Source organism: Lutjanus erythropterus, chromosome 1 (assembly GCF_056507025.1).
Source record: "Lutjanus erythropterus isolate fLutEry1 chromosome 1, fLutEry1.hap2, whole genome shotgun sequence".
Classification (NCBI taxonomy): domain Eukaryota; kingdom Metazoa; phylum Chordata; class Actinopteri; order Lutjaniformes; family Lutjanidae; genus Lutjanus; species Lutjanus erythropterus.
The window spans coordinates 24,511,450-24,530,965 of record NC_139317.1 but is presented as its reverse complement, the minus strand read 5'-3'; the positions used below and the strand labels follow the sequence as shown (position 1 = coordinate 24,530,965).

The 19,516-nt window shown below is 39.8% G+C and overlaps 1 protein-coding gene across 2 annotated transcripts; it reads left to right on the top strand.

Moving 5' to 3' along the window:
• Positions 1-232: 232 nt before the first annotated feature.
• On the top strand, positions 233-18,649 carry myzap (myocardial zonula adherens protein). Of its 2 annotated transcripts, none has more exons than XM_084717809.1 (14): positions 233-770; positions 1,544-1,624; positions 8,919-9,011; positions 9,879-10,043; positions 10,148-10,240; positions 10,336-10,449; positions 10,550-10,702; positions 12,995-13,120; positions 14,346-14,474; positions 14,561-14,655; positions 16,037-16,142; positions 17,403-17,486; positions 17,761-17,825; positions 17,918-18,649. In XM_084717809.1, the coding sequence occupies exons 1-14, from the start codon at positions 693-695 to the stop codon at positions 18,468-18,470; spliced, it is 1,935 nt and encodes a 644-aa protein (XP_084573935.1). In that variant the 5' UTR covers positions 233-692; the 3' UTR covers positions 18,471-18,649. The 2 variants fall into 2 exon arrangements, with proteins under 2 accessions (XP_084573935.1, XP_084573926.1); XM_084717800.1 differs by having other exon boundaries at positions 234-770; positions 17,716-17,825.
• The last annotated feature ends 867 nt before the right edge of the window (positions 18,650-19,516 follow it).

The window sequence follows — 19,516 nt, the reverse complement described above, 5'->3', positions numbered from 1 at the left end:
ATGTGTATATAAAATGTGTACTTTTTAGAGTTTTATCAAGTGTAAAAAGTATTTGCATGTTAAACCACAACAGGAAGAAACTGTCAAACTCCTCAGCTGCGAAGTTAACAGTAAAAACCTGCAGCTCCTCCTTTTAGCCACTCCCGTAGATAAGAAGTGCTCCACCTGTCCCAACCCCAGTGAGAGGACCCGCCCTCTGAAAGTCCTGCTCTCAGGGTAAGAGGCACAGTCCAGGGAGGCAGCTGAAATGTGGCCCGACAGGTCTGATGGGAACTCACACACACACACACACACACACACACACACACACGCACTCGGAGGCAGGGAGGTTTCTGAGTGACTGACAAGCCTGTCAGCCAGGTGGATTTAGGAGCAGTCTGTCCGGAATTAAAACAATGACATAGCTGTGTTTGTGCTGCTGAGTCTGTGAGTGGATTGCACCTGATCATTTCACTGACTGAGAGAGGGAACCTCAGGGGCCCCTGTGGACTCCCACCACCACCACCACCAGCAGCAGCAGCAGCAGACGTGACAGAGTGGAATTTCCCCTCCTCTTCTCCTCTGGCTGGGGCCGAGGGCAGATGGTCGCTCTGAGAGTTTGAGCAGAACTCAGGAAGGAGAGTGAGAGGAAGGGTGGGAGGAGGTCCAGAGAGGGAGAGGAAGAGAAGCGAGGAGTGGACAGAACAGGAGACATGCTTCGCTACGGCTCAGGACGAACTGTTTCCACCACCACCACCACAACAGAGGACTCTCCAGAGTCTTTAAGTGAGGTAAGAAGTCCCAGACCAGTAAGGACTCTGAAACTCTCCCTCTGTCTCCCCCCTTTTCTGCTCTGTTTTCTTCAAACACTCCTGTGTTTTGTTCCCCTCCCTCTGCTGTTTGTCCCTTGTTACATTTAACTCTGTAGCCACTTGATTCTTGTCTGTTTCTTGTCAGTGAGATAAATTTTCCTGGTCCCAGCTCACATTTTCTGTCCCCTGACCATCTGAAAGTTGATGTTTGTTATAGGATGTGTTCACTTACAAGAGAGCATGTAATGGGAGCTCAGTGTGCAGCAGCAGGCGGCAGCAGGACTGTCATGTTTATTTGAACAGCTCTGTAATAAAACAGGCCTTTGTACTAAACTGGCCTTTAAAGTTTTTCCCATTGTTTTCTAAAGAAGAAAGAACCTCTTATTTTGTAGTAAAGTAGCATGATATGGGTTTGTGAGACCACTGTAGGGATGTTTTGGAGTAATGTCTTAAAATAAAATGCCAAATTGTGTAAAATGTTTGTTTGTTAAACAACCAAACAAAGCACTCATTGTGGTGTAAATATTACATCGGATGTGTCCGTTAGCGCTGCATTTACATAGTTTGCTGCTGTGTTGCCATCATAGTCTATAAATAAACTGTTTGTGGTGGACTGTTGAGGTCTGTCACTTCAGTTTCAGACATATTTTAATATCAGCTCCTCTCTGTGGTTCTTCATGATGACATAATTCAAAAAATCATTTGCCTGCAGAGGAAGCTTTATTTGCCTTTTGCCTGTTTGTCTTTTGCAGAGGAGTATCAGGCGCCTCAGGTTAACTCTACATGCAGGGGATAATGGAAACAAGGAGGCAAAAACTGCAAACTCAGACACAGTAAGTCCTATTATCTCCCTCATTGAAATTCCTCCAATTAACCACACAACATCCTGCCTATAAGTCTTTCCTGACAGCTCTATTTAGATAGGTAAGAGGTTTAATGAATAGAGTTAAATTAAACAAACCAGTTCAACAAACCAGCTGAATGTGTGTGTGTCTCTGTCTGACTTAAAATATTAAAAGCACACACACGATGTGGCAGGAGGCCAGTCACTGGCACGTACTTTGGGGATGTAAAAGTAATAAGGCATTTCTGGACAGAGATGCACAAAGTATGGGAAGGTATATTAAATATGAAAATACTTTACCAGTCTTAAACTTTTATTTTAGGAAAAGTTGACTTTCATATGGGGTATTTCAACAAATATTTATGTAAACTGTAAACAAAAGTCTCAAAATCAGATATCTGCAATTTGAAACACACCTTCTGTGGCTGGTTCTTTACAACTGGCAGAGGAGCAAAGACTGATGAAATCAGATTATCTGCCTACAGCATAACAATAAGTCTGTGTAGTCAACAACAGACAAAGTGTTCCTCTACCTGTAGAAGTTTAGCCTTTGCTTGGTAGATCTGGTTCACAGGTTGTATCAAATATATGATTTCACTTCAGTTTACAGTACAGTTCTGTTGAAATATGTCCTTAATTACACACTAATTAAGTCTAATAACGGCCTAATTAAGGGTTTAATGCTGTCTATAATAAAGAACATATTTTTGTCTGAAGAATGATGCTATCAATAATCAAATAAATATAATGGAATAAAATTACTTCCTCAGGCTACAGATGAATAGATTTACTACATTATGATCAAAACGGGTTTCTTATGTATCAAAGTAAACAGCCACACATAATAGAATTAACAAATTTAAATATCCTTTTTTGTAATGTTTTTTCTGTGCTGTTTAAGAAAAAGGGCTGAATGGTCTCAGTTCCAGTTTTAAAACTTAGATAACTTACTGGAATGTCTCCCAACATGTTAATGCACATATTTATTGCTATGCATCCCTCTTTCAGGATGTAAAATAATCATGGGAAATTTTCTAGGATGCACATTGTTGAAAGAGAAGTAATGACAGGGGAAGGGTTTCAAGCGTTGCAGTGCATATGTTGCAGACTTGTAATGCTTTCTGTAACGGCAAGATTCTGTTTCTGTTGTTGGTGAAATGCTCTCATCTCAAAAGTGATGCAGGAGAAAGATAAGAACCATAAAATAAGAATACATTGTAAGAAAGTTGGTGGAGTGACTGAGATTGATCTGTTTTTTATAAGCTTGACCAGTTACACAATCATGACAGAAGGGTGTGTGCGTGTGATAATGCACACACAGCTGTTTCGCATTTACTTCAAAGCTCAGCTCTGGCTGAGTACTGTAAATCTGTTCCTTACAATAGAAAATATTTAAAATACTTGTGCTGAACAGATGATATATCTGATATCTCCGTGAGACACCTGAAAACTGAGATGAAACACTGGTACCCAAACAAACACAGCTCATAAGGATGGCATTTACTAATTGAGGAGCAGAATTACTCTCTGTACAGTATCCATGTCTGTTAGTACACATTGTGACTGTGTGAATAATGACTGTGAGTATTCGATGCAGGCTGTGTGTGTGTTTGTTGTAGGCGTCTCTGCCCGTCTTTGTTTGTATTCTGGATTTGTCGTCCAGAGGCTGATTCCAGTTTGACAGTGTGTGAGAACTGAGTGTGACTCCACTTTTTGTTGGCACTGACAGGGATTTTGGTCTTCTTAACTGTGCACAGATAAAAACACGGTGGTATGTTTTGTATGAACCTTGGCCAAGGAGCATGGTGTTCGTCCAGCTACCACACCTCCACACACTGCACTGATAGCACGTCGCCGTAATCTCTGAATGTGCCTCCCATTGGGAGGGTGTGACCGTGACTATTGGAACTATGACAGAGGACAGTCTGGTCACACGCATCAGTAACACACATGTGGTCAGTGGTGACGTGTACTTCGGTGTGTATTCAGTGAGGACACAAACTCTGCGCCCCTGTCACCGTGCAGCTCACTCTGACTGGACGGATGATTAACAGCAGCAGAGGGGCAGGTTTTACAGAACATAAACTGCCTGAAGCGAAAAATGAAAACAATGAAAGGAAATGTACAGAGTAAATTAAAATGGTACATAAAAAATGAAAGCAGGATAAAATAGCCTTGAAGGAATAATAACATTTTAGGAAATTCGCTTATTCACTTTCCTGCTGTTGGATGAGAAGATTACATAATACCTCTCTCACATCTGTTCAGTAAATATGAAGCTACAACCAGCAGTTTGCTAGACAGCGTTGGGAGGATTACTTTAAAAATGTATTTCCATTGTGTTTACCCCCACACACACTTGAAAAAAATTGCAATATATCACCTTACTTACAGTATCGCTGTGTATCATAATATATTAAATTGTAACTCCTGTATTATGATACATATTCTATCACCATATTCCAATATAGAGCTGTACTAATTATATGTTAAAAAATGTAGTCTGTAACCTAATCCATGTCTCACAATATCAAATATAATTAACATAATTTGATTACTTTCAGTTACTTTTGGATTAACTCAGTATTTATTATGGTGAAATTGTTTAGTCTAAAATAATGTTTTATGTTCATTGTTTGGTTTACTAATTGTGTGTCCAGATATTTCTCAAACATTTGTGATGTTGTGTACTTACATTATTTCTCTAAACGTCACTTATTGACATGTTGTATCCTGTTAATCTGTTAATCTGTATATACTGAAAATTTGCCAAAAAAAATTAGTTTTACGGCAGGGGGTTTTATGTGATTAGTGAGCTTTAAAGGTGCTTTTAGGTGGAATCTGTAACCTTTGGACAGAGCCAGACAGGCTGTTTGTTATTTATAGTCTTTGCTAAACTAACTGACTGCTTTATATTTATTGTACAAACATGAGACGTGGTGATGATGATCCAAAACATTCCAAAACAAAATATATCATGCAGAATTACGTGAAGAAGTATGCATAAAGTAATGCACAAGACAACAATGATCTCCAGTTCGGTGTGAGTCAGACCCACTCATTTTAAGCCCGTGTAAATTCACTTAAGTGCTAAAGCAAACTGACATTCAATTTGCATGTAAAACTGTAGCACAGTGTGGAAAAACAGAACTCTGACGCCACTTCAGAAGAGACTGACGGGCAAATGAAGGTTCAAGAGGTTATAAACTCACCTCTCTGTGTCCTCACCTGCTCATTATGTATTCAGTGCTGAGTGCAGAGCTCCGTGGGCAGATGCTGCGGTAATTGCTGTGACACATAACTCTGTTGTTGTTGCAACACCATTCAGTTCAAATAGCACAGTGCTGACAAGTGACACAGTGTTGAGTAGGCTTGATTTAACAGTTTTATTACATTAATTTCGACACAGAGATTCCATGTCTTTATTTTAACCGATTCAGTTTCCACTGACATTCTTCAATCTTTGTTTCGAGTTCAGTTCAGACATTTTTTTGCAGTCAGGCAGTCTTAGATGTAACCTGTGGGGAGGGTCAAATGTCAGTCAGTGGCATCTTTTTGTGCTTGTATTGTTTTGTCTTGTGAAAAAAGTAAAATGGGGTAAAGAGAAAATGCAAAGTTAATCAGGGAGGATGGAAATGAGTGAAACACCCTCTGTGAAAAATATCCAGAGACATCAGTTTTCAGTTGAAATGCTGTTTAAAGCGGTTATTCACCATAAAATTAGAGAGGGTGTATCCTGCAACCTGACACATCGTGGACACAATCCAACCAGTGATGGCCTAGATGAGATGTAATATGTCTGCACCATGACACACACAAAAGACTGAGACAGAGTTGCTGCAACATATAGACGTTTCTACGCCTACACGTTATTAAATTTCATCTCCACAATGGCTGACAGTCTCCTCAGAGTGAACATGATTCAGCCCAATGAGCTACATGAGATGGTCTTTGTGTTGTAAATTCTAACACAACTTGTCATAAATAAGGTGCTAATCCAATTAGTCGAGTTCTTCACTATGCTTCATATGTTAGAGCAGTTAGTTTGTGTGCAACACATTGACAATGCACTGTCATATGTTATGTCAAAGGGAATCTTTGAGTAATTTTCATGGTTACATAATCCAGGTGGTCAGTGTTATCTTTGAGGAGGTACTTGCTTCTCAAAGGCAACAAAACAAAAGAAACCCTGTGTGCTCCTCCCACCAAAATGACAGTTTCAGCTACAAGAAGCAGGTAAACATCGTCCACCAGTGTGGTCAAGCATTGGCATTGTAAAATTGAAAGCTGCACATTGGAGAGCATTGTTATTCTGAGTTCTCAGAGAAGGAGGCTGCAGTGTTGTTAAAACATAAAGATGTTGGCTGTTCATCCCTCCCATCTGCTGGAATTCACATCCGCCTATTAGCCAGCCTTCACCACTTCTGTAGATGAAGTGGTGGAGAAATGTGAGGCTCCTCTCTGTCCACAAGACAACACTGGCATCTTTGTTCTGGTTCCTCCTCTCTCTTATCTCTGCAAGGAGTTCAAGCCGACGCCTCTTTCTCTGGGTTAAAGGTCCTGACTGAATGTTCTGAGGCTTTTAAAAGATGTCAGAAATCTATCTAAATTCAGAGTTTTTTAATCAATAGTTTTGTTAATGTTATTAATAGAAATGTGCCTCCACGCCCTGGTGGTGGCCAAACCCTCCTCCTTCCCAAAACAGGATGTCAAAATAATTGCTGTAAGTCAACACTAGTGCAATGATACAATTAAAAAAAATGCTTTGCTCATACAGAAACACAAAAAAGAACTTGTAGACATGATCCAAAACCAAAATTAAAGTATTTAAAAACTCAACCGGTGTAAAGCCGTCAGCTCAAACAAATAAAGCTTGTTTTCTCATGATAACAGGTTGATTTATCCCCATATCTCAAGAAAACAAGAGCCACATTTCCCTTACAGGTCCTTCACCTCACCTTGAAGTTGGCCAAAAGTGGCGAGGAGCTGGGTGACACAGACACCAGTGAAACCAGCAGCTTCCTGTAGCCGCTTCAGCCGGGTATCATGTAAAGTTAGTGTCCCCTTCGTAGGTAGGTTCGTGACTGATGCAACTTGCGTCTCACAGAGTCAAGCTCAATAGCCAATCTTTGCACAGACAGTCCTGGAGCGAGTCGGGTGCCTTGGAAAGCATTTTCGGAGTCAGCATGTTGTTGGTAGCTGAGGCCTCAGGCTTGCCTGTGTCAGTGCTGCTGGTGCCACAGTGCCTGAGGAGGCAGTGCAGTGTTATTTTGTCAACTGATTCCTAGTAGATGAAACCACCATTGCAGTCTTAAAATGCTTCAACATTTATAGTTTCAAACTCTCACTGTTATTTTGACAGATTTATGTTAAGTTGCGAAGTCGACTTTGGAGGAGCTTGGAACAAACGCGTCCACATCCTCGTCTGTGCAACAGCGTGACACAAAAGTCAGATTTATTAAGATGGCAAGATGATTTATTATGTAAAAACAGCTTTTGTTTTCATAAGATTAATCTGAGAGCTAATCTGAGCTGCTGGCTGAAGCAGAGAGATAAGAATCAGTCAACCTCCTATCTTTGGCTACTGTAAAATGAGATTTTCTGCTCTAATGACATAGTTGCAACCAATAAAACTACACATTTATGCCTTTACTTATTGTTCAGTTATGAATCCTCCCTAATAGTCATGATTGTGATCTTGAAGGCTGAAATCAGGTGTGATCAAATGAACCAGACACTCATTTTTTACTTCTCCACAGAGGTGTATTTTGTTTAAATACCAGGGTGCACGTATGACACATACATGAATGCATGCACACACTTAAACTGTGGCTCGTTTGGGGCCACGTAACCACTGTATCTATAGTGGCAAGTTTACATTAGTAAAATATAACGGACCACATGATCAAATGTTACTGCCTTCATGAATAGTTCCATCATGTTGAGAATATCATGTGGCAGTCAGTCCACATTAGTGCTCTCTCTACTGTGGCCGCAAGTCTGCATCACACTTTTCTGATCAGTTAAATTCCAGTATGAGAACTTTAATAATCCCATTTGTTTTATGTTTTTCTTGCATGACATCTCTTTTGGTGATAATTGGATCGTCAAGCACTTAAAAAATACAGATGATGCAAAATGTGGATATTCTATTTCCTCACTTGGAGAAAAAAGAAGCAGAGCGGTGCTTCAGCGCACTTCGGCATCACTGCACCTATGATTTGCCATAATTATCCAGTGATCCTGAGAAAAAAAAAGAAGTTGTTTCTCGTGATGAACTATTTGGGAATATCAGCCTGAGAAGAAGATAAGTTAAACCTTTATTATGAGAGAACAAGCTTTGGTATTTCAAGATAACAAAATGAATAACTTGTCATCTTGAGATAACAGTATTAAGAAAAATAAGAATCTTCCATTTTCAGCTAGCAACAAGTTATTTAACCGTAACTGATGCAGTGAGTAGCTTCTTAGGTCCAGATTTACCCTGATCCAGAGTGATGGGTGCATCAGGGCAAGAAGAGAGGTGGATGAAGTGATGCACCCATCATGCCTAGTGCCTACTGTACAAGCCTGTGAGGGCAGTGTTATGATCAGAGGTTGCTTCAGTTGCAAGTTGAGATTTTTTTCTTCCCTGATTGCATGGGCATATTCTAAGATGACAATGCCAGGATTCATCTGGATCAAATTGTGAAAGAGGGGTTCAGGGAGAATGACACATAATTTTTACACAGAGTCCAGACCTTAACCTCATTGAGAATCTTTGGGATGTCCTGGAGAAGACTTTACACAGCAGGCTGACTCATCGTCAGTGCAAGATGTTAATTAATAAAAAATTAATATAACTTTGAATAGGAATAAAAATTGTGACATTGCATAAGCTTATTGATCCATGACGATGCCATGGCTAATGTGTGCCGTAAGGTGGACAATGAAATATTAGAGTGTGTGACTTTTTTTTTGGCCAGGCAGTGTATTTGAATCAAGAAAGAATGAGGGCAAGAAACAAGCAAAGAAAAAAAAGATAATAATAGCAAAAATTTGCAAGACTTTGTTTGCTTTCATTGTCTCTTGTTGAGAGAGCACCTTTGTTATGTGTGACCAGAAACAATAACAGACCAGAATGCATCAGGAATTTTCCTAATTAGAAGGTACTGGTGCTGTGGAATGTCTGCACAAAAAATAACAACTTATTTTGAACATTTTTGAACTCTGGGTCTCACACCTGGAATTCAGTGAATTATCCAGACAAGCAATATTTTGTAATATTTTCTTCTTCCATGTAGGCTGAGAAGGAGAAGGATGTCAAGGAGACCTGGAAGAAGAAGAATGGGCTGATCCAAAGAGAGAGACCAGCTGGCAGGGAGTCACCTCAGCAGGTATATAGCCACATCCACCATATGAGTAATAGGCATGACACTACAACAACGCATATACATACATACATACATACATACATACATACATACATACATATATATACTGCCACTGCTTCAGCATGTGTGTCACTGCTGACATCCGCCTGTAAAACTGGTTTCTGTGCATGCAGCCTCAGGATGTCATTAATAATGGATATTCAACATGAACAGATGCTAGTAGATGACAGTAACAAATTCCATGTGTCACATGTATCTGTCTATATATACTGGATATACTGTATACATGTTTATGATAATAAGCATTAGTTTCAGCCTTGAAATTATTTCTCTATAATTTCCAGGCAAAAATTTGCCTTTTGCACTACAGTACTGAAATATTTATAGAAACTGAATCTCTAACCCTCAGTTCTGTAATGTATCTATGTCCATGACTATAACTGCCCTTTGTTGTTGAGTTATTGCATTGTTTAAAGTGCTGCACTTCTCTGCTGGTGTGCATCTCTTTTCATTGGGCGGCTGTCCGCTCGAGGTACAATAGGCACAAACGGCAGCAGCAGCTCATGTACTGGGTTGCAGAAACGTGACACCTTCAATACACCCTGCACTTTTTTTAGCCGTTCGTTCCCAGCCTCTTGTTTCCAGTGCTCAGCAGCAGCAGTGCTGGAAATACCTGATCAACTGTACATATGCAGGCGTTTGAATCCACACATACTAACACACACATAGAAACATGCGATGCCCCCACAAGTGTGCATGTGTGCACGCCAACAGGCACACGAATACACAAACACAATGAAGGCGTATATAAGTCAGCCTGAGTGGAGGGTGGCCACAGAAACCTGACCGGTGCGATCCTGTCTCCCTCAGCACCTCGGAGACATGACCAATGGGGCGCCAGAGACCTCGCTGCAGCATCATGGGCCTAAAGTGTACGGCGTTGTGCAGAGGACAGCCTCAAACAGACAGCAGGAGGTGATGGCGCGGGAGTGGACAGTCAATCACCTTCAGGATGAGATGAAGTACATCAGGGAGGTGAGTGTAAAGGCCAACACAGCATTGTTTTAAGATCAGGTCATGTCCTGCACGTATGACTCTTGTGTAGATACTATCTGTATGTTCTGTTTATCTGTTTTCAGGTGAGAGATTCTTTGGAGAAGGTGCGAGAGCGGATGTATGGGCAGTTTGGAGGAATGCAGCAATCAATGCAGAAACTTTCTCAGGAAATCAGGGTAATGAATTATGTAACACAGTGTGACTGCTTATCAAACTCCAGTCTGTGAAGCTGCGAATAAATCTGAAAATGAGGTATCATGTGTATCTTCAGGCTGCCAATTCACAGCGGAGGAGTTTGGAGTCAGAGGTGAGGATCCGGACAGCAGCCATGGAGAGCTTTGATCAGATGAACAGCTCCCTCATATCTGCAAACATCGGCCTGCAGGTAACAAAATCAATCCTGTGATCACCTGCTCCTTCTGTTGACATCTGTCTGTCGTCTCAGAAAAGGTTGACTTGATAAGTAAAAGAAGTTTTCTTTGCAGAAATCCTTGTTGGAGAACTGTCAAAACAGAGTGGACATGCGGGAGGATGTGAAGAGTTTGAGGAGCACCTGTGAGAAAACACAAGAGAAACTCAGAGACAAGGAGAAGGAGCTGGCTGCAGCGCAGGCTGAGAACCAGACTTTAAGACTACAGGTAATCCTGCGCACACATCTCTCTGTGTGCACACTCACACAGTCACACACACCCTCATGCAGCCATAAACATCAAAACATTACACAGGTACTCTGGTACAGTCACTGAGATACTGGTCACTCAGCTGGTATGACAACAAACAAAGCAAAGGTGAAGATAAAACTTAACTAATCATCAAAATTGTCTCAAAAGTTCTGAGAAGTCATCTACGGTTCCAATCTGTGTAATGACCAAACAACAAATGGTCACCCTCCCTCCATTAAAATCAAAGAATAACCACAATTTCATAAAATTGTTGTTTTTCTCATTCACTGTGGCTCTTTTCTCAATGACAATGATTTTTTTTGTCAAAACAATAAGTTAATTTTTCATTCATTCAAACACATGTACATGTTTTGTCACATGTGTAAAAGAATAAGAGCACAATAACCACTTACACATGACTCACTGATCAGAACTGACGAGTTGATTCTGAATGAAACTGTCGAATTCTTCACAACCTCTAAACTTTTGTTCAATGTTCAGGCCAGCACATGCAAAATTAATGTATCAAAGTCTGTCAGAGGTACATGTATAATCCATAAACATCTATGACATGTGATGTCTGCTAAATTGGAAAATGACCACACAGCTGACAGCAATGAACTAGGAAAATTACAATCAGGGAAAACATCAGATGTGATGTCTGGCCAGACCAACAAGAGTGACAGGATGAAAACTTGTAGTGTACCTAGTCCACTGTGAAGAAGTACAATTTTTTGTTTTATCATTATTGCAATTTTTGGAGCATGGATGTAGTTTGTGGCAAATTTTATGTTAACACTGTATGTGACTTGACATGAAAGATCAGTGGTGAATTTTCTGTTTACAGTACATGTAACACATTGTTACACAAATAAATTACTGTATACATACAATTGTGCACAGTACTGACGTTCCTGAGTAAATTTTAACTGCTGTTGAATCTAAAAAGCTCAGTGCGATACACAACAGCATTCAGCTAGATTAAACTGACATTCTTTTGTAGTACAGTAAGCAGTCAGTGTCAAGAGAAAACTACAACATAACAGAAATTTGTGTATAAGAGACATTTCCAGGATTGACTGCTATTTAAATGTTATGAGCAGGGCTGCTCTCGTGTTGACAAAACAGCTTTTAATTTTGGTGGAAGTGACCCATTCACTGACAAAATAACTCGGTTTGGAAGCATGAAGTTATTACCTTTTCCAGACATGTTGCAAACACTTGTGCTTATAGTTTAGAGAATGCTAAGCCTGTTCCAAAAAATGAGGTAAAGTGATTGTCTAAAAAGTTAATATTTATGTCAATAAACATGTCAGTGCCATCAGAATGACGTCTTTGTGTCAATATAACAGACTAGTCCACTCTGTCAGTATTTTCTGATGTAAACTATGGCTATAGTTTTTAGAACCACAACTGAATTTGCACACGGCTGCACTTTTTCTGTTTTGCATATATTAATGTTATCAGTACAAAGTTACACAGTGTGTGAGATTGATTTCAAGAGATTGGGCAGGATTCACATTTATACCTTCGCTGTTTGTTGATAGACCACGTTCTTGCGATACAGAAAAGAAAAAAAACTCAACTGCTTTGTAGCACTGCATAGCACAAAAGAAAAACAAAACAAAATAAGAAACATAAACATAAGAAATTCTGCCCCTCAGGCAGAACTGTACATGCAGTGCTGTATGAGGAATAACACCTCCTGATGTTCCTGTCTGTCGGACTACAGATTATCATCCACATCACAACAGATATTCATCTAAAAATCTAAAAGAAATATATGTGACAGATTAAGACAATTGGTGCAATCATTTTGCATGTAATGACTTATGCAACGCCTGTTTTTGTCCAACAGAACCAGTGTAATACATTTTGCTCAGCACGAAAGCAGTTGATTATGTAGGAAACGGCAACACAATTGTACATAATCATTTGCATGAATCTGCCAAAGCATTTGCAATTTGCTCAAAAGAATAAGAAATTGCTTTTGTGATGTGCACAAGTGACTAGATGATGTGGTGGTTGAAAATTTCAATTCCAGCTGTTGCCAATAAAATCAAGGGTAAAAATAGAACTCAACTGATAATCAAAATAAACTAAAAAAGTTGTGAGAGAGATAGTAGATAAAGCAGTGTGTTTTGATGACAGATCATCTCACTGCAGCACAGAAACACCTCAGCTGCATCTGCATCTTCTGTTCTCGTGTCAATATGGAATAATCAGCCTTGCACAGTGTTAATTTCTGCTGCGCTGTGAATTGTCCAGGTGGAGTCTTCACGGGAGGCCAACGCTCAGGCGCTGCAGGAGCTGTCAGCAAAGCTACAGCAGGAGTATGAGGAGAAGCTGCAGGAGGAGCAACGGAAACACAGGGAGGAGATTGAAAACCTACAGGTCTGCATTCTTTACTCCTTATTCATTTACTCTCGCCATCACATGCAGTTTCAGTGTCAGTAGAAACCAAATCCTGTGTGACATAAGAACAGGATAGATGTGTGATAGAGGGCTGCCATGATATCAGATTTTCACTACATGATTATCGTGACCAAAAGTTTTCATGAAAACGATATTATCATAATATCTAGAGATTTTTTAAGAAATGCTATCAGTCAGATTTATTATTGGACATTTTGTCTCTTTTTCTGGTAAATGATTTACACTCAAATTACCCATGTGGAAGTGGAGAGAGAGTCTGTAACCAGTCTGTGTGTGTGAGGGAGACAAAGCATGAACAGAAAGAAACAAAAGTGTTTCTAGAGCATACCAAATGTTTAAGAGGTGCTGAATTATTTACACAATATTATCATGGACGGATTATGAGACAATGGGCCCCCGGGCACGGATATGTAAGAGGCCCTATAGGAGCAAGACACACAGACTGTGGTTGTTTTGGCTCTTTTTGTAGTTACTTTACGTCTCTTTGCAGTCACTTTGCACCTTTTTTGTAGTGATTTTGGCTCTTTTGTGGACACGAAGAGTCTCCTTATGATAGTTTTGTGCCTCTTTCAGGTGATTTTTATGTCTTTTGGTTGTTGTTTCATGGTATTTGGTCTCTTGTGTCTCTCTGTAGTTGTTTGCATCGTCTTGTAGTTTCTGTGTCTCTGTGGTGATTTTGTCTTTTGGTGGTCATTTAGTGTTTTTTTTAATAGTTTTGTGTCTCTGTGGTTGTTGCGTGTTTTTGTGGTCATTTAATATCTCTCTGTAGTTGTTCTGTGTCTCTTTGTGGTGATTTTGTGTTGGTTGCTTGTTTTTTTTGTTGTTGTATTGCATCTCTTTGTGGTGATTTTGTGTCTTGTGTGATTGTTTTGTGTCTCTTTATAGTTGGTTTGTGTGTATTTGAGGGACATTTTAAGGTTGAAGCCTTTGAACCCCTGGGCCTGTGCCCAGTAAGCCCATCCAGTAATCCGTCCATGTGTAAAATAATATTAAAATATCACGGTTACCATCAATACAGGTATATTGCAAATCCCCTTGTGTGATGATCACTCAGCATGTGTCAAATGATTTTGACACATTTTCATAAATAAAAAAATATTAAATTACTACACTCGATAATTTGATGAGCAATTCTAAAAGCAGTCCAATAGCTAAACCAAAATGTATTTCTCTTCACACACAGGCCCAGCTCGACGAATACATCAGGCGACTGGAGGAAGCAGAGAGAAACATCAGGATTGCAGAGGCCAAGATTGCAGAGAGGGACCAGAGGATTATTGAAGTGGAGCGTCTACTGGACTGTATGGGAAAGGTAAGGCATATTTTAGCATAATATAAATGAAATTACCTGCACTTTACTTCATGATGAAAAATATATACTTTTTTTTTTTTTTACAGGAAAAGAGTCAACTCCAGAGGAAGCTGCAGGAATGTGAACAGCGTCTCCGCTTGTTGGAGCTGACAGACACAACTGATGCAACTGTAGCCAAAAAGTATGAAAGGACCAGTATGACAAAACAATCCCAACTCAAGATCCAATTAATAGCTTTTTTCAGAGCTTTGAACTGTATCATACAGTCTTCATCAGCTGTTGGAGTGTACTAAGTTGTCAGGGAGTTGGATCTGGAGAAGTTCAAGTTCTTTATCAGCTGAACAAGTAGAAAACTTTGCACATGCTCAAAAGAGGACCAGTCGGGCCGAACAGAAAAATCACTGGGGATTCATGAGCTACATAGAATACTTTGTCAATTAAAGGCTACAAATAACAACAGTGTAACGACTGTAGATATAATCCTCTGAGCCCTAAAGAGGAACTGGCAGAAAAATAGCCATGATATGACTCGTGGTGTGTCTTCACACTGTACTCTTTCATCACAGCAACGCCTCTGTTGCACAATAAACACACAGTTTATTATTTATTGCAGCTGCCAAAGTAAATAAATACCTACACACATGCCAGCCTGATCTGTAGACAGCCTCATTCAAAAGGACCATATCCAGGCCGCGGGCCGCCAGTTGAACAGTCCTGCTCTGAAGTTTATCCTTGATCTGAGAAGCACCTGACAAGGCTGCATATTTGTGGACGTTCAAGGCCTTTATTTGTCCCCTGAGGGGCAATTGGTTCTGCCACAGTGCAGGGTGAGACTCACAAGACAGAAATAAACAAATAAATAAATCACACATATCATCGCTGTTGGGTGCAAACCTTGCATCTTCATATTTTGACTTTCTTCTTCATAAATCAATACTATTGATCACCCTTTATGTCTGTTTGTGGGTTTTTACAAACATTTAACTGTTGAAAACTATTTAAAAAAGAACTATTCAAATAGTTTCAAGCATTCAGTTAGCTTAAAAACACTTATTTTTCATTTCCTGGAAAGTATAAGTTTTGGACATACATGGTTTCTGCCCAACAGTGACCATATGTAACCATGCATAATAAAAATGCATAGATGGAAGAATAAGTACAAAAATTAGAATATTAATGAAATAAAGAAGAAAGAAACAGGCATGGTTGGAGATGTGCTGCTGCTGCCTGCACTAACAGAGTTGAGTGGTGATCAGAGGGTATGATGGAGAATTTATGTAAGTTTTGGCCGATGATTGTCTGAGGCAATTGCAGGGGATGTGAACTGTCAGATATAATGGACTCTACTTTCTTTAGCAAGTGTTTTTTGTACAGTTCAGATAGACTTTTCTGACAAGTACTAATAATTTGTAACCAACTATCATCCCTCTTGTTAATGAGATTTTCTGTTTGAGGTTGAGAGAAGCATATCAGCAGATAATAGAAAATGTGAATAAAGAGTGATAAAACAATATCAACCTGGAACTTATATGTTGATTTAACTGCTTTCTGGTCCCGTTTAGGTCCAAAGAGCTGCAGGCTGAGACTGTGGATCTGCGAGAGAGGATCAAACACTTGAACGACATGGTGTTCTGTCAGCAGAGGAAAGTCAAAGGAATGATCGAGGAGGTGAGGAGAGTCTATTTCCCTGTGTGCAAATGCTGTCCAACTCACAAGCATTCATGTCTTCTGTTCTACCTGCGTTTTGATAATGGGTGTGGATGAGATACAGATAAAATAATAGACGTTTGTTTAGCATCCAGAGTACGGATGAGTTGCACACAAGGAATATGAAACTTCTTCAAACCCTGAGTCAATAAAAGGTGGGGCATTATGTTGGCCTGGTGGTTAAGATGCATACTCAGAATCTAAAAATAAAAGATTTAGTGATTATTAGAGTCTTATTACACAGCTTTGTTAAATACTTGATTCTGATTGGCCAATTCTGGCAATCTAAGGTCTGTTTTATGAAGAGCAGACTATTGCTATGGAGGCAGTTCTGATCATAGATTACAGAGCAGACATGAAAAAATTCTGCAATAATATTTTGTCTAATTATTGTTTTTTTAGTGAGTAGCCATGTAATAAGCATTATAATGCACAGTGAGTGAGTCATTATTGCAAAATAAACCCTGCATAACACAGTTGGGGTTTATTTTGCAGTAATGACCCTCTCACTGTAGCTTATGTCTTTCTTAACTGGTCCCTCTTATGTAGTCTGTGACGGGAAAGCAGGGTTATTCAGTTAGTACACTTGTAATCAATAATTTTTAATGAATTTCCTCTTGCCTGTGGTGCTATTTATCCATCTATGTAGTTTTGGTGTGAGTTGCAGAGTTTTGGCGGCTGTAGAGATGTCTGCTATCTCTTGAATATAATGAAAGTAGATGGCACTTTTGCGGTGCTCAAAGAACCAAGTATATATATTTGAAAAAAATAAAAAATCTACAGCCATGTTTCTTTACAGAAATCATGACCAGGTTATTCAATATAATCCACAAACCTTGCTGTGAGCAGTTTCATGTAGGAACTATATTCTTTCTACCAAACTATCTACTCATGGATGAGAGGCTCGCGTTTGTGACGGCGTAGGATGTAAAGTTAGTGGTGTCCATGAGTATATGCACGCTTTCTTCTTCATGGTGATTTTGGGGTGAACAACCCCTTTAAGTTTGGTTTGAATTGATCTTTTCTTTCCATTTTCTTTCTGTCTCTCCCTTCCCCCTCTTTCTTTCCAGTCCAGGTGGCAGAGACCTGCTCTGTACATTTTCCCTACTTCACATTTTCCCCTTTCTGCTACAAATTGAGCAGACAAAATATCTGACTGAGGACACGTCGTAATTGTTCTAAATTAAATGTTGTTTTCTTGAATCTCTTTCTTGATATAAGGTTGAATCACTGCGAGCTCAAGTTGCTCAAAAGGATATGTTCATCTCAGAGCTTCTGGATAGAATTGCAATAGTGGAGTGTGAGGTAAGACGAATACTTTGTTATGTGTTTACTGCCTGTTTTGATTTGGTGTGGTGTGGTAATCTACTGCATGATCGCCTGGGCTGCTGCTGAGCGCTGCTGGATATCCTGAACTTTCAGCAATGTCTGTGTGATTTCCTGTACCTGTCAAATCACTTTCACGTGTAAAGTGACTTCAGTCTCTTGCATGTGTCTGACCTGACAGTGTTGTTTCCTCTTTCCCTTTCCCTAGAATAATGAATTAGAAGACAAGCTGAAGTATTTTATGTCCACACAGAATAATAGGCCACGAGAGGTTTTGGAAACCAGGGAGATAGGAGTGGGCTGTGATCTGCTCCCCAGGTAAGAAGCAGAGGTGGAGAAACATATTTAGTAGCATCAGGTTATTTTTTGGGTGTGGTTTCTCACTCTGATGTCTGGCTGTGCATCTGCAGAAGTGAAGCACAAAGGCATGATGTTGAATCAACTCATCTTCATCCCATACAACACCCACCACCCCTTCAACCCCCATCACCAGTGAAACCTCCATCACCCACTCAACCTTCATCCCCAACACAACCTCTTTCTCCTGTACAACCTTTATCACCCACACAACTGTCATTACCAACATCTCCATCCTCTACATCTTCTATTGAACATCCATCCATCTACTTGACGTCACCCATCCAACCAAGGACGTTCAGGTCTAACCCTCCACCCAGCAGGCTGGAGACCAGTTTACTGAGGTACACTCCTGTCGAGTACAGCCGCTACCTGCAGTCCAACCCCTCAGTACCAAGTGGGACGTTCCCCTACAGCCGCGCATCTGAATCTGAGCCTCCTGCAAGTCCAATCCAGTCCAGCAGAGATGAGGTGGACACAGAAACAAATACAGACACACAGTCAAGTCCACATGACTCCTCTTTTCAACCAAGATCAAGAGCTCCCAAAGTTTATTCACCCTTCATGAAACTTATGGAAATTACAGCCAAGATAAATATAGATTGATCCTGAAGTAATGGTTTGACATTTTAGGAGAGTTTCATGAGATGTTCAATGCCACTAATTTTTGATGGTAAATGACACTATGGTTAGCTTAGCTTAGCATAAAGACTAGAAAATGGGAGACAGGGCTGGGTATGGGTACTCAATACTTTTAAGGTATTGATTGAAATAACCCAGTACCTAGAAACGTCTCCAGTCAAAGAATACCTCCAACCAATCCCTTTTATACCCTGATCTAGAAAAAATAATACTTTGTGTTTTTTCTTGCCCCAGTCTTCTTCAATTTAATGCAATATGTTTCCATTCACATGATGAATATTGAATGAAGTACTCTATTAGTATGAGTATCACTTTATGGGTACATTTATTGGGACTGGTTCTGTAATTTTATATTAGATACCCTGCCTTGCTGGAGGAAACGGCTAGCCTGCAGAATTTGTCCAAAGGTAACAAAATGTAGATACCAACATCTCTAAAGCTCACTGATTCATACATTGCAAGTGTAAAAATGTTAATTCACTGTTTTATGTTGGGTAATGGACCTATTTCTTGCCTGGGAACAGTTACTTCCTGGTCACAGCGAAGAAATATTGTCAATTGCCAATTGTTGTTTTTCACATCTTGCATTTACACATCAAATAAATACGACATAACTAGAGTGTTTAGAGGTGCTGGTAGGTGGATATTGTTTTGGACAGAGTCTGGAAAGTTGTTTCCCCGTTTGCAGTTTTTACGTTAAGCTAAACTAACTGGCTGATGGCTGTTGCTTCATGTTTAGTGGACAGACAGTGGTATTGATGTTCTCATTTAGCTATTTGCTGCAAAGTAAATTCTTTTAAAGTTATTTCTGGTCTTATTTTCATCACTGATTACTAACTCCATCTCTGTCCTCTTCTCGAGTGAGCCCTGAGAACCAAATGCAAATGTTATGATTTTATACTTTTAGTTTTTGAACGTATTACAAACCAATTTAACAAGTTAATTAGTGAGCTTTAGAGTTGCTAGCAGGTTGATTTTGATACCTCTGAACAGAAATCCCCACATTTTCA

Excerpts from the sequence above, each read along its gene's own strand:
- myzap (XM_084717800.1), top strand. The coding sequence starts at position 693 with ATGCTTCGCTACGGCTCAGGACGAACTGTTTCCACCACCACCACCACA. Across the intron at positions 9,012-9,878 it reads GCAGGGAGTCACCTCAGCAG|CACCTCGGAGACATGACCAA; the intron begins GTATATAGCCAC and ends TGTCTCCCTCAG. Across the intron at positions 16,143-17,402 it reads TCAAAGGAATGATCGAGGAG|GTTGAATCACTGCGAGCTCA; the intron begins GTGAGGAGAGTC and ends TCTTGATATAAG.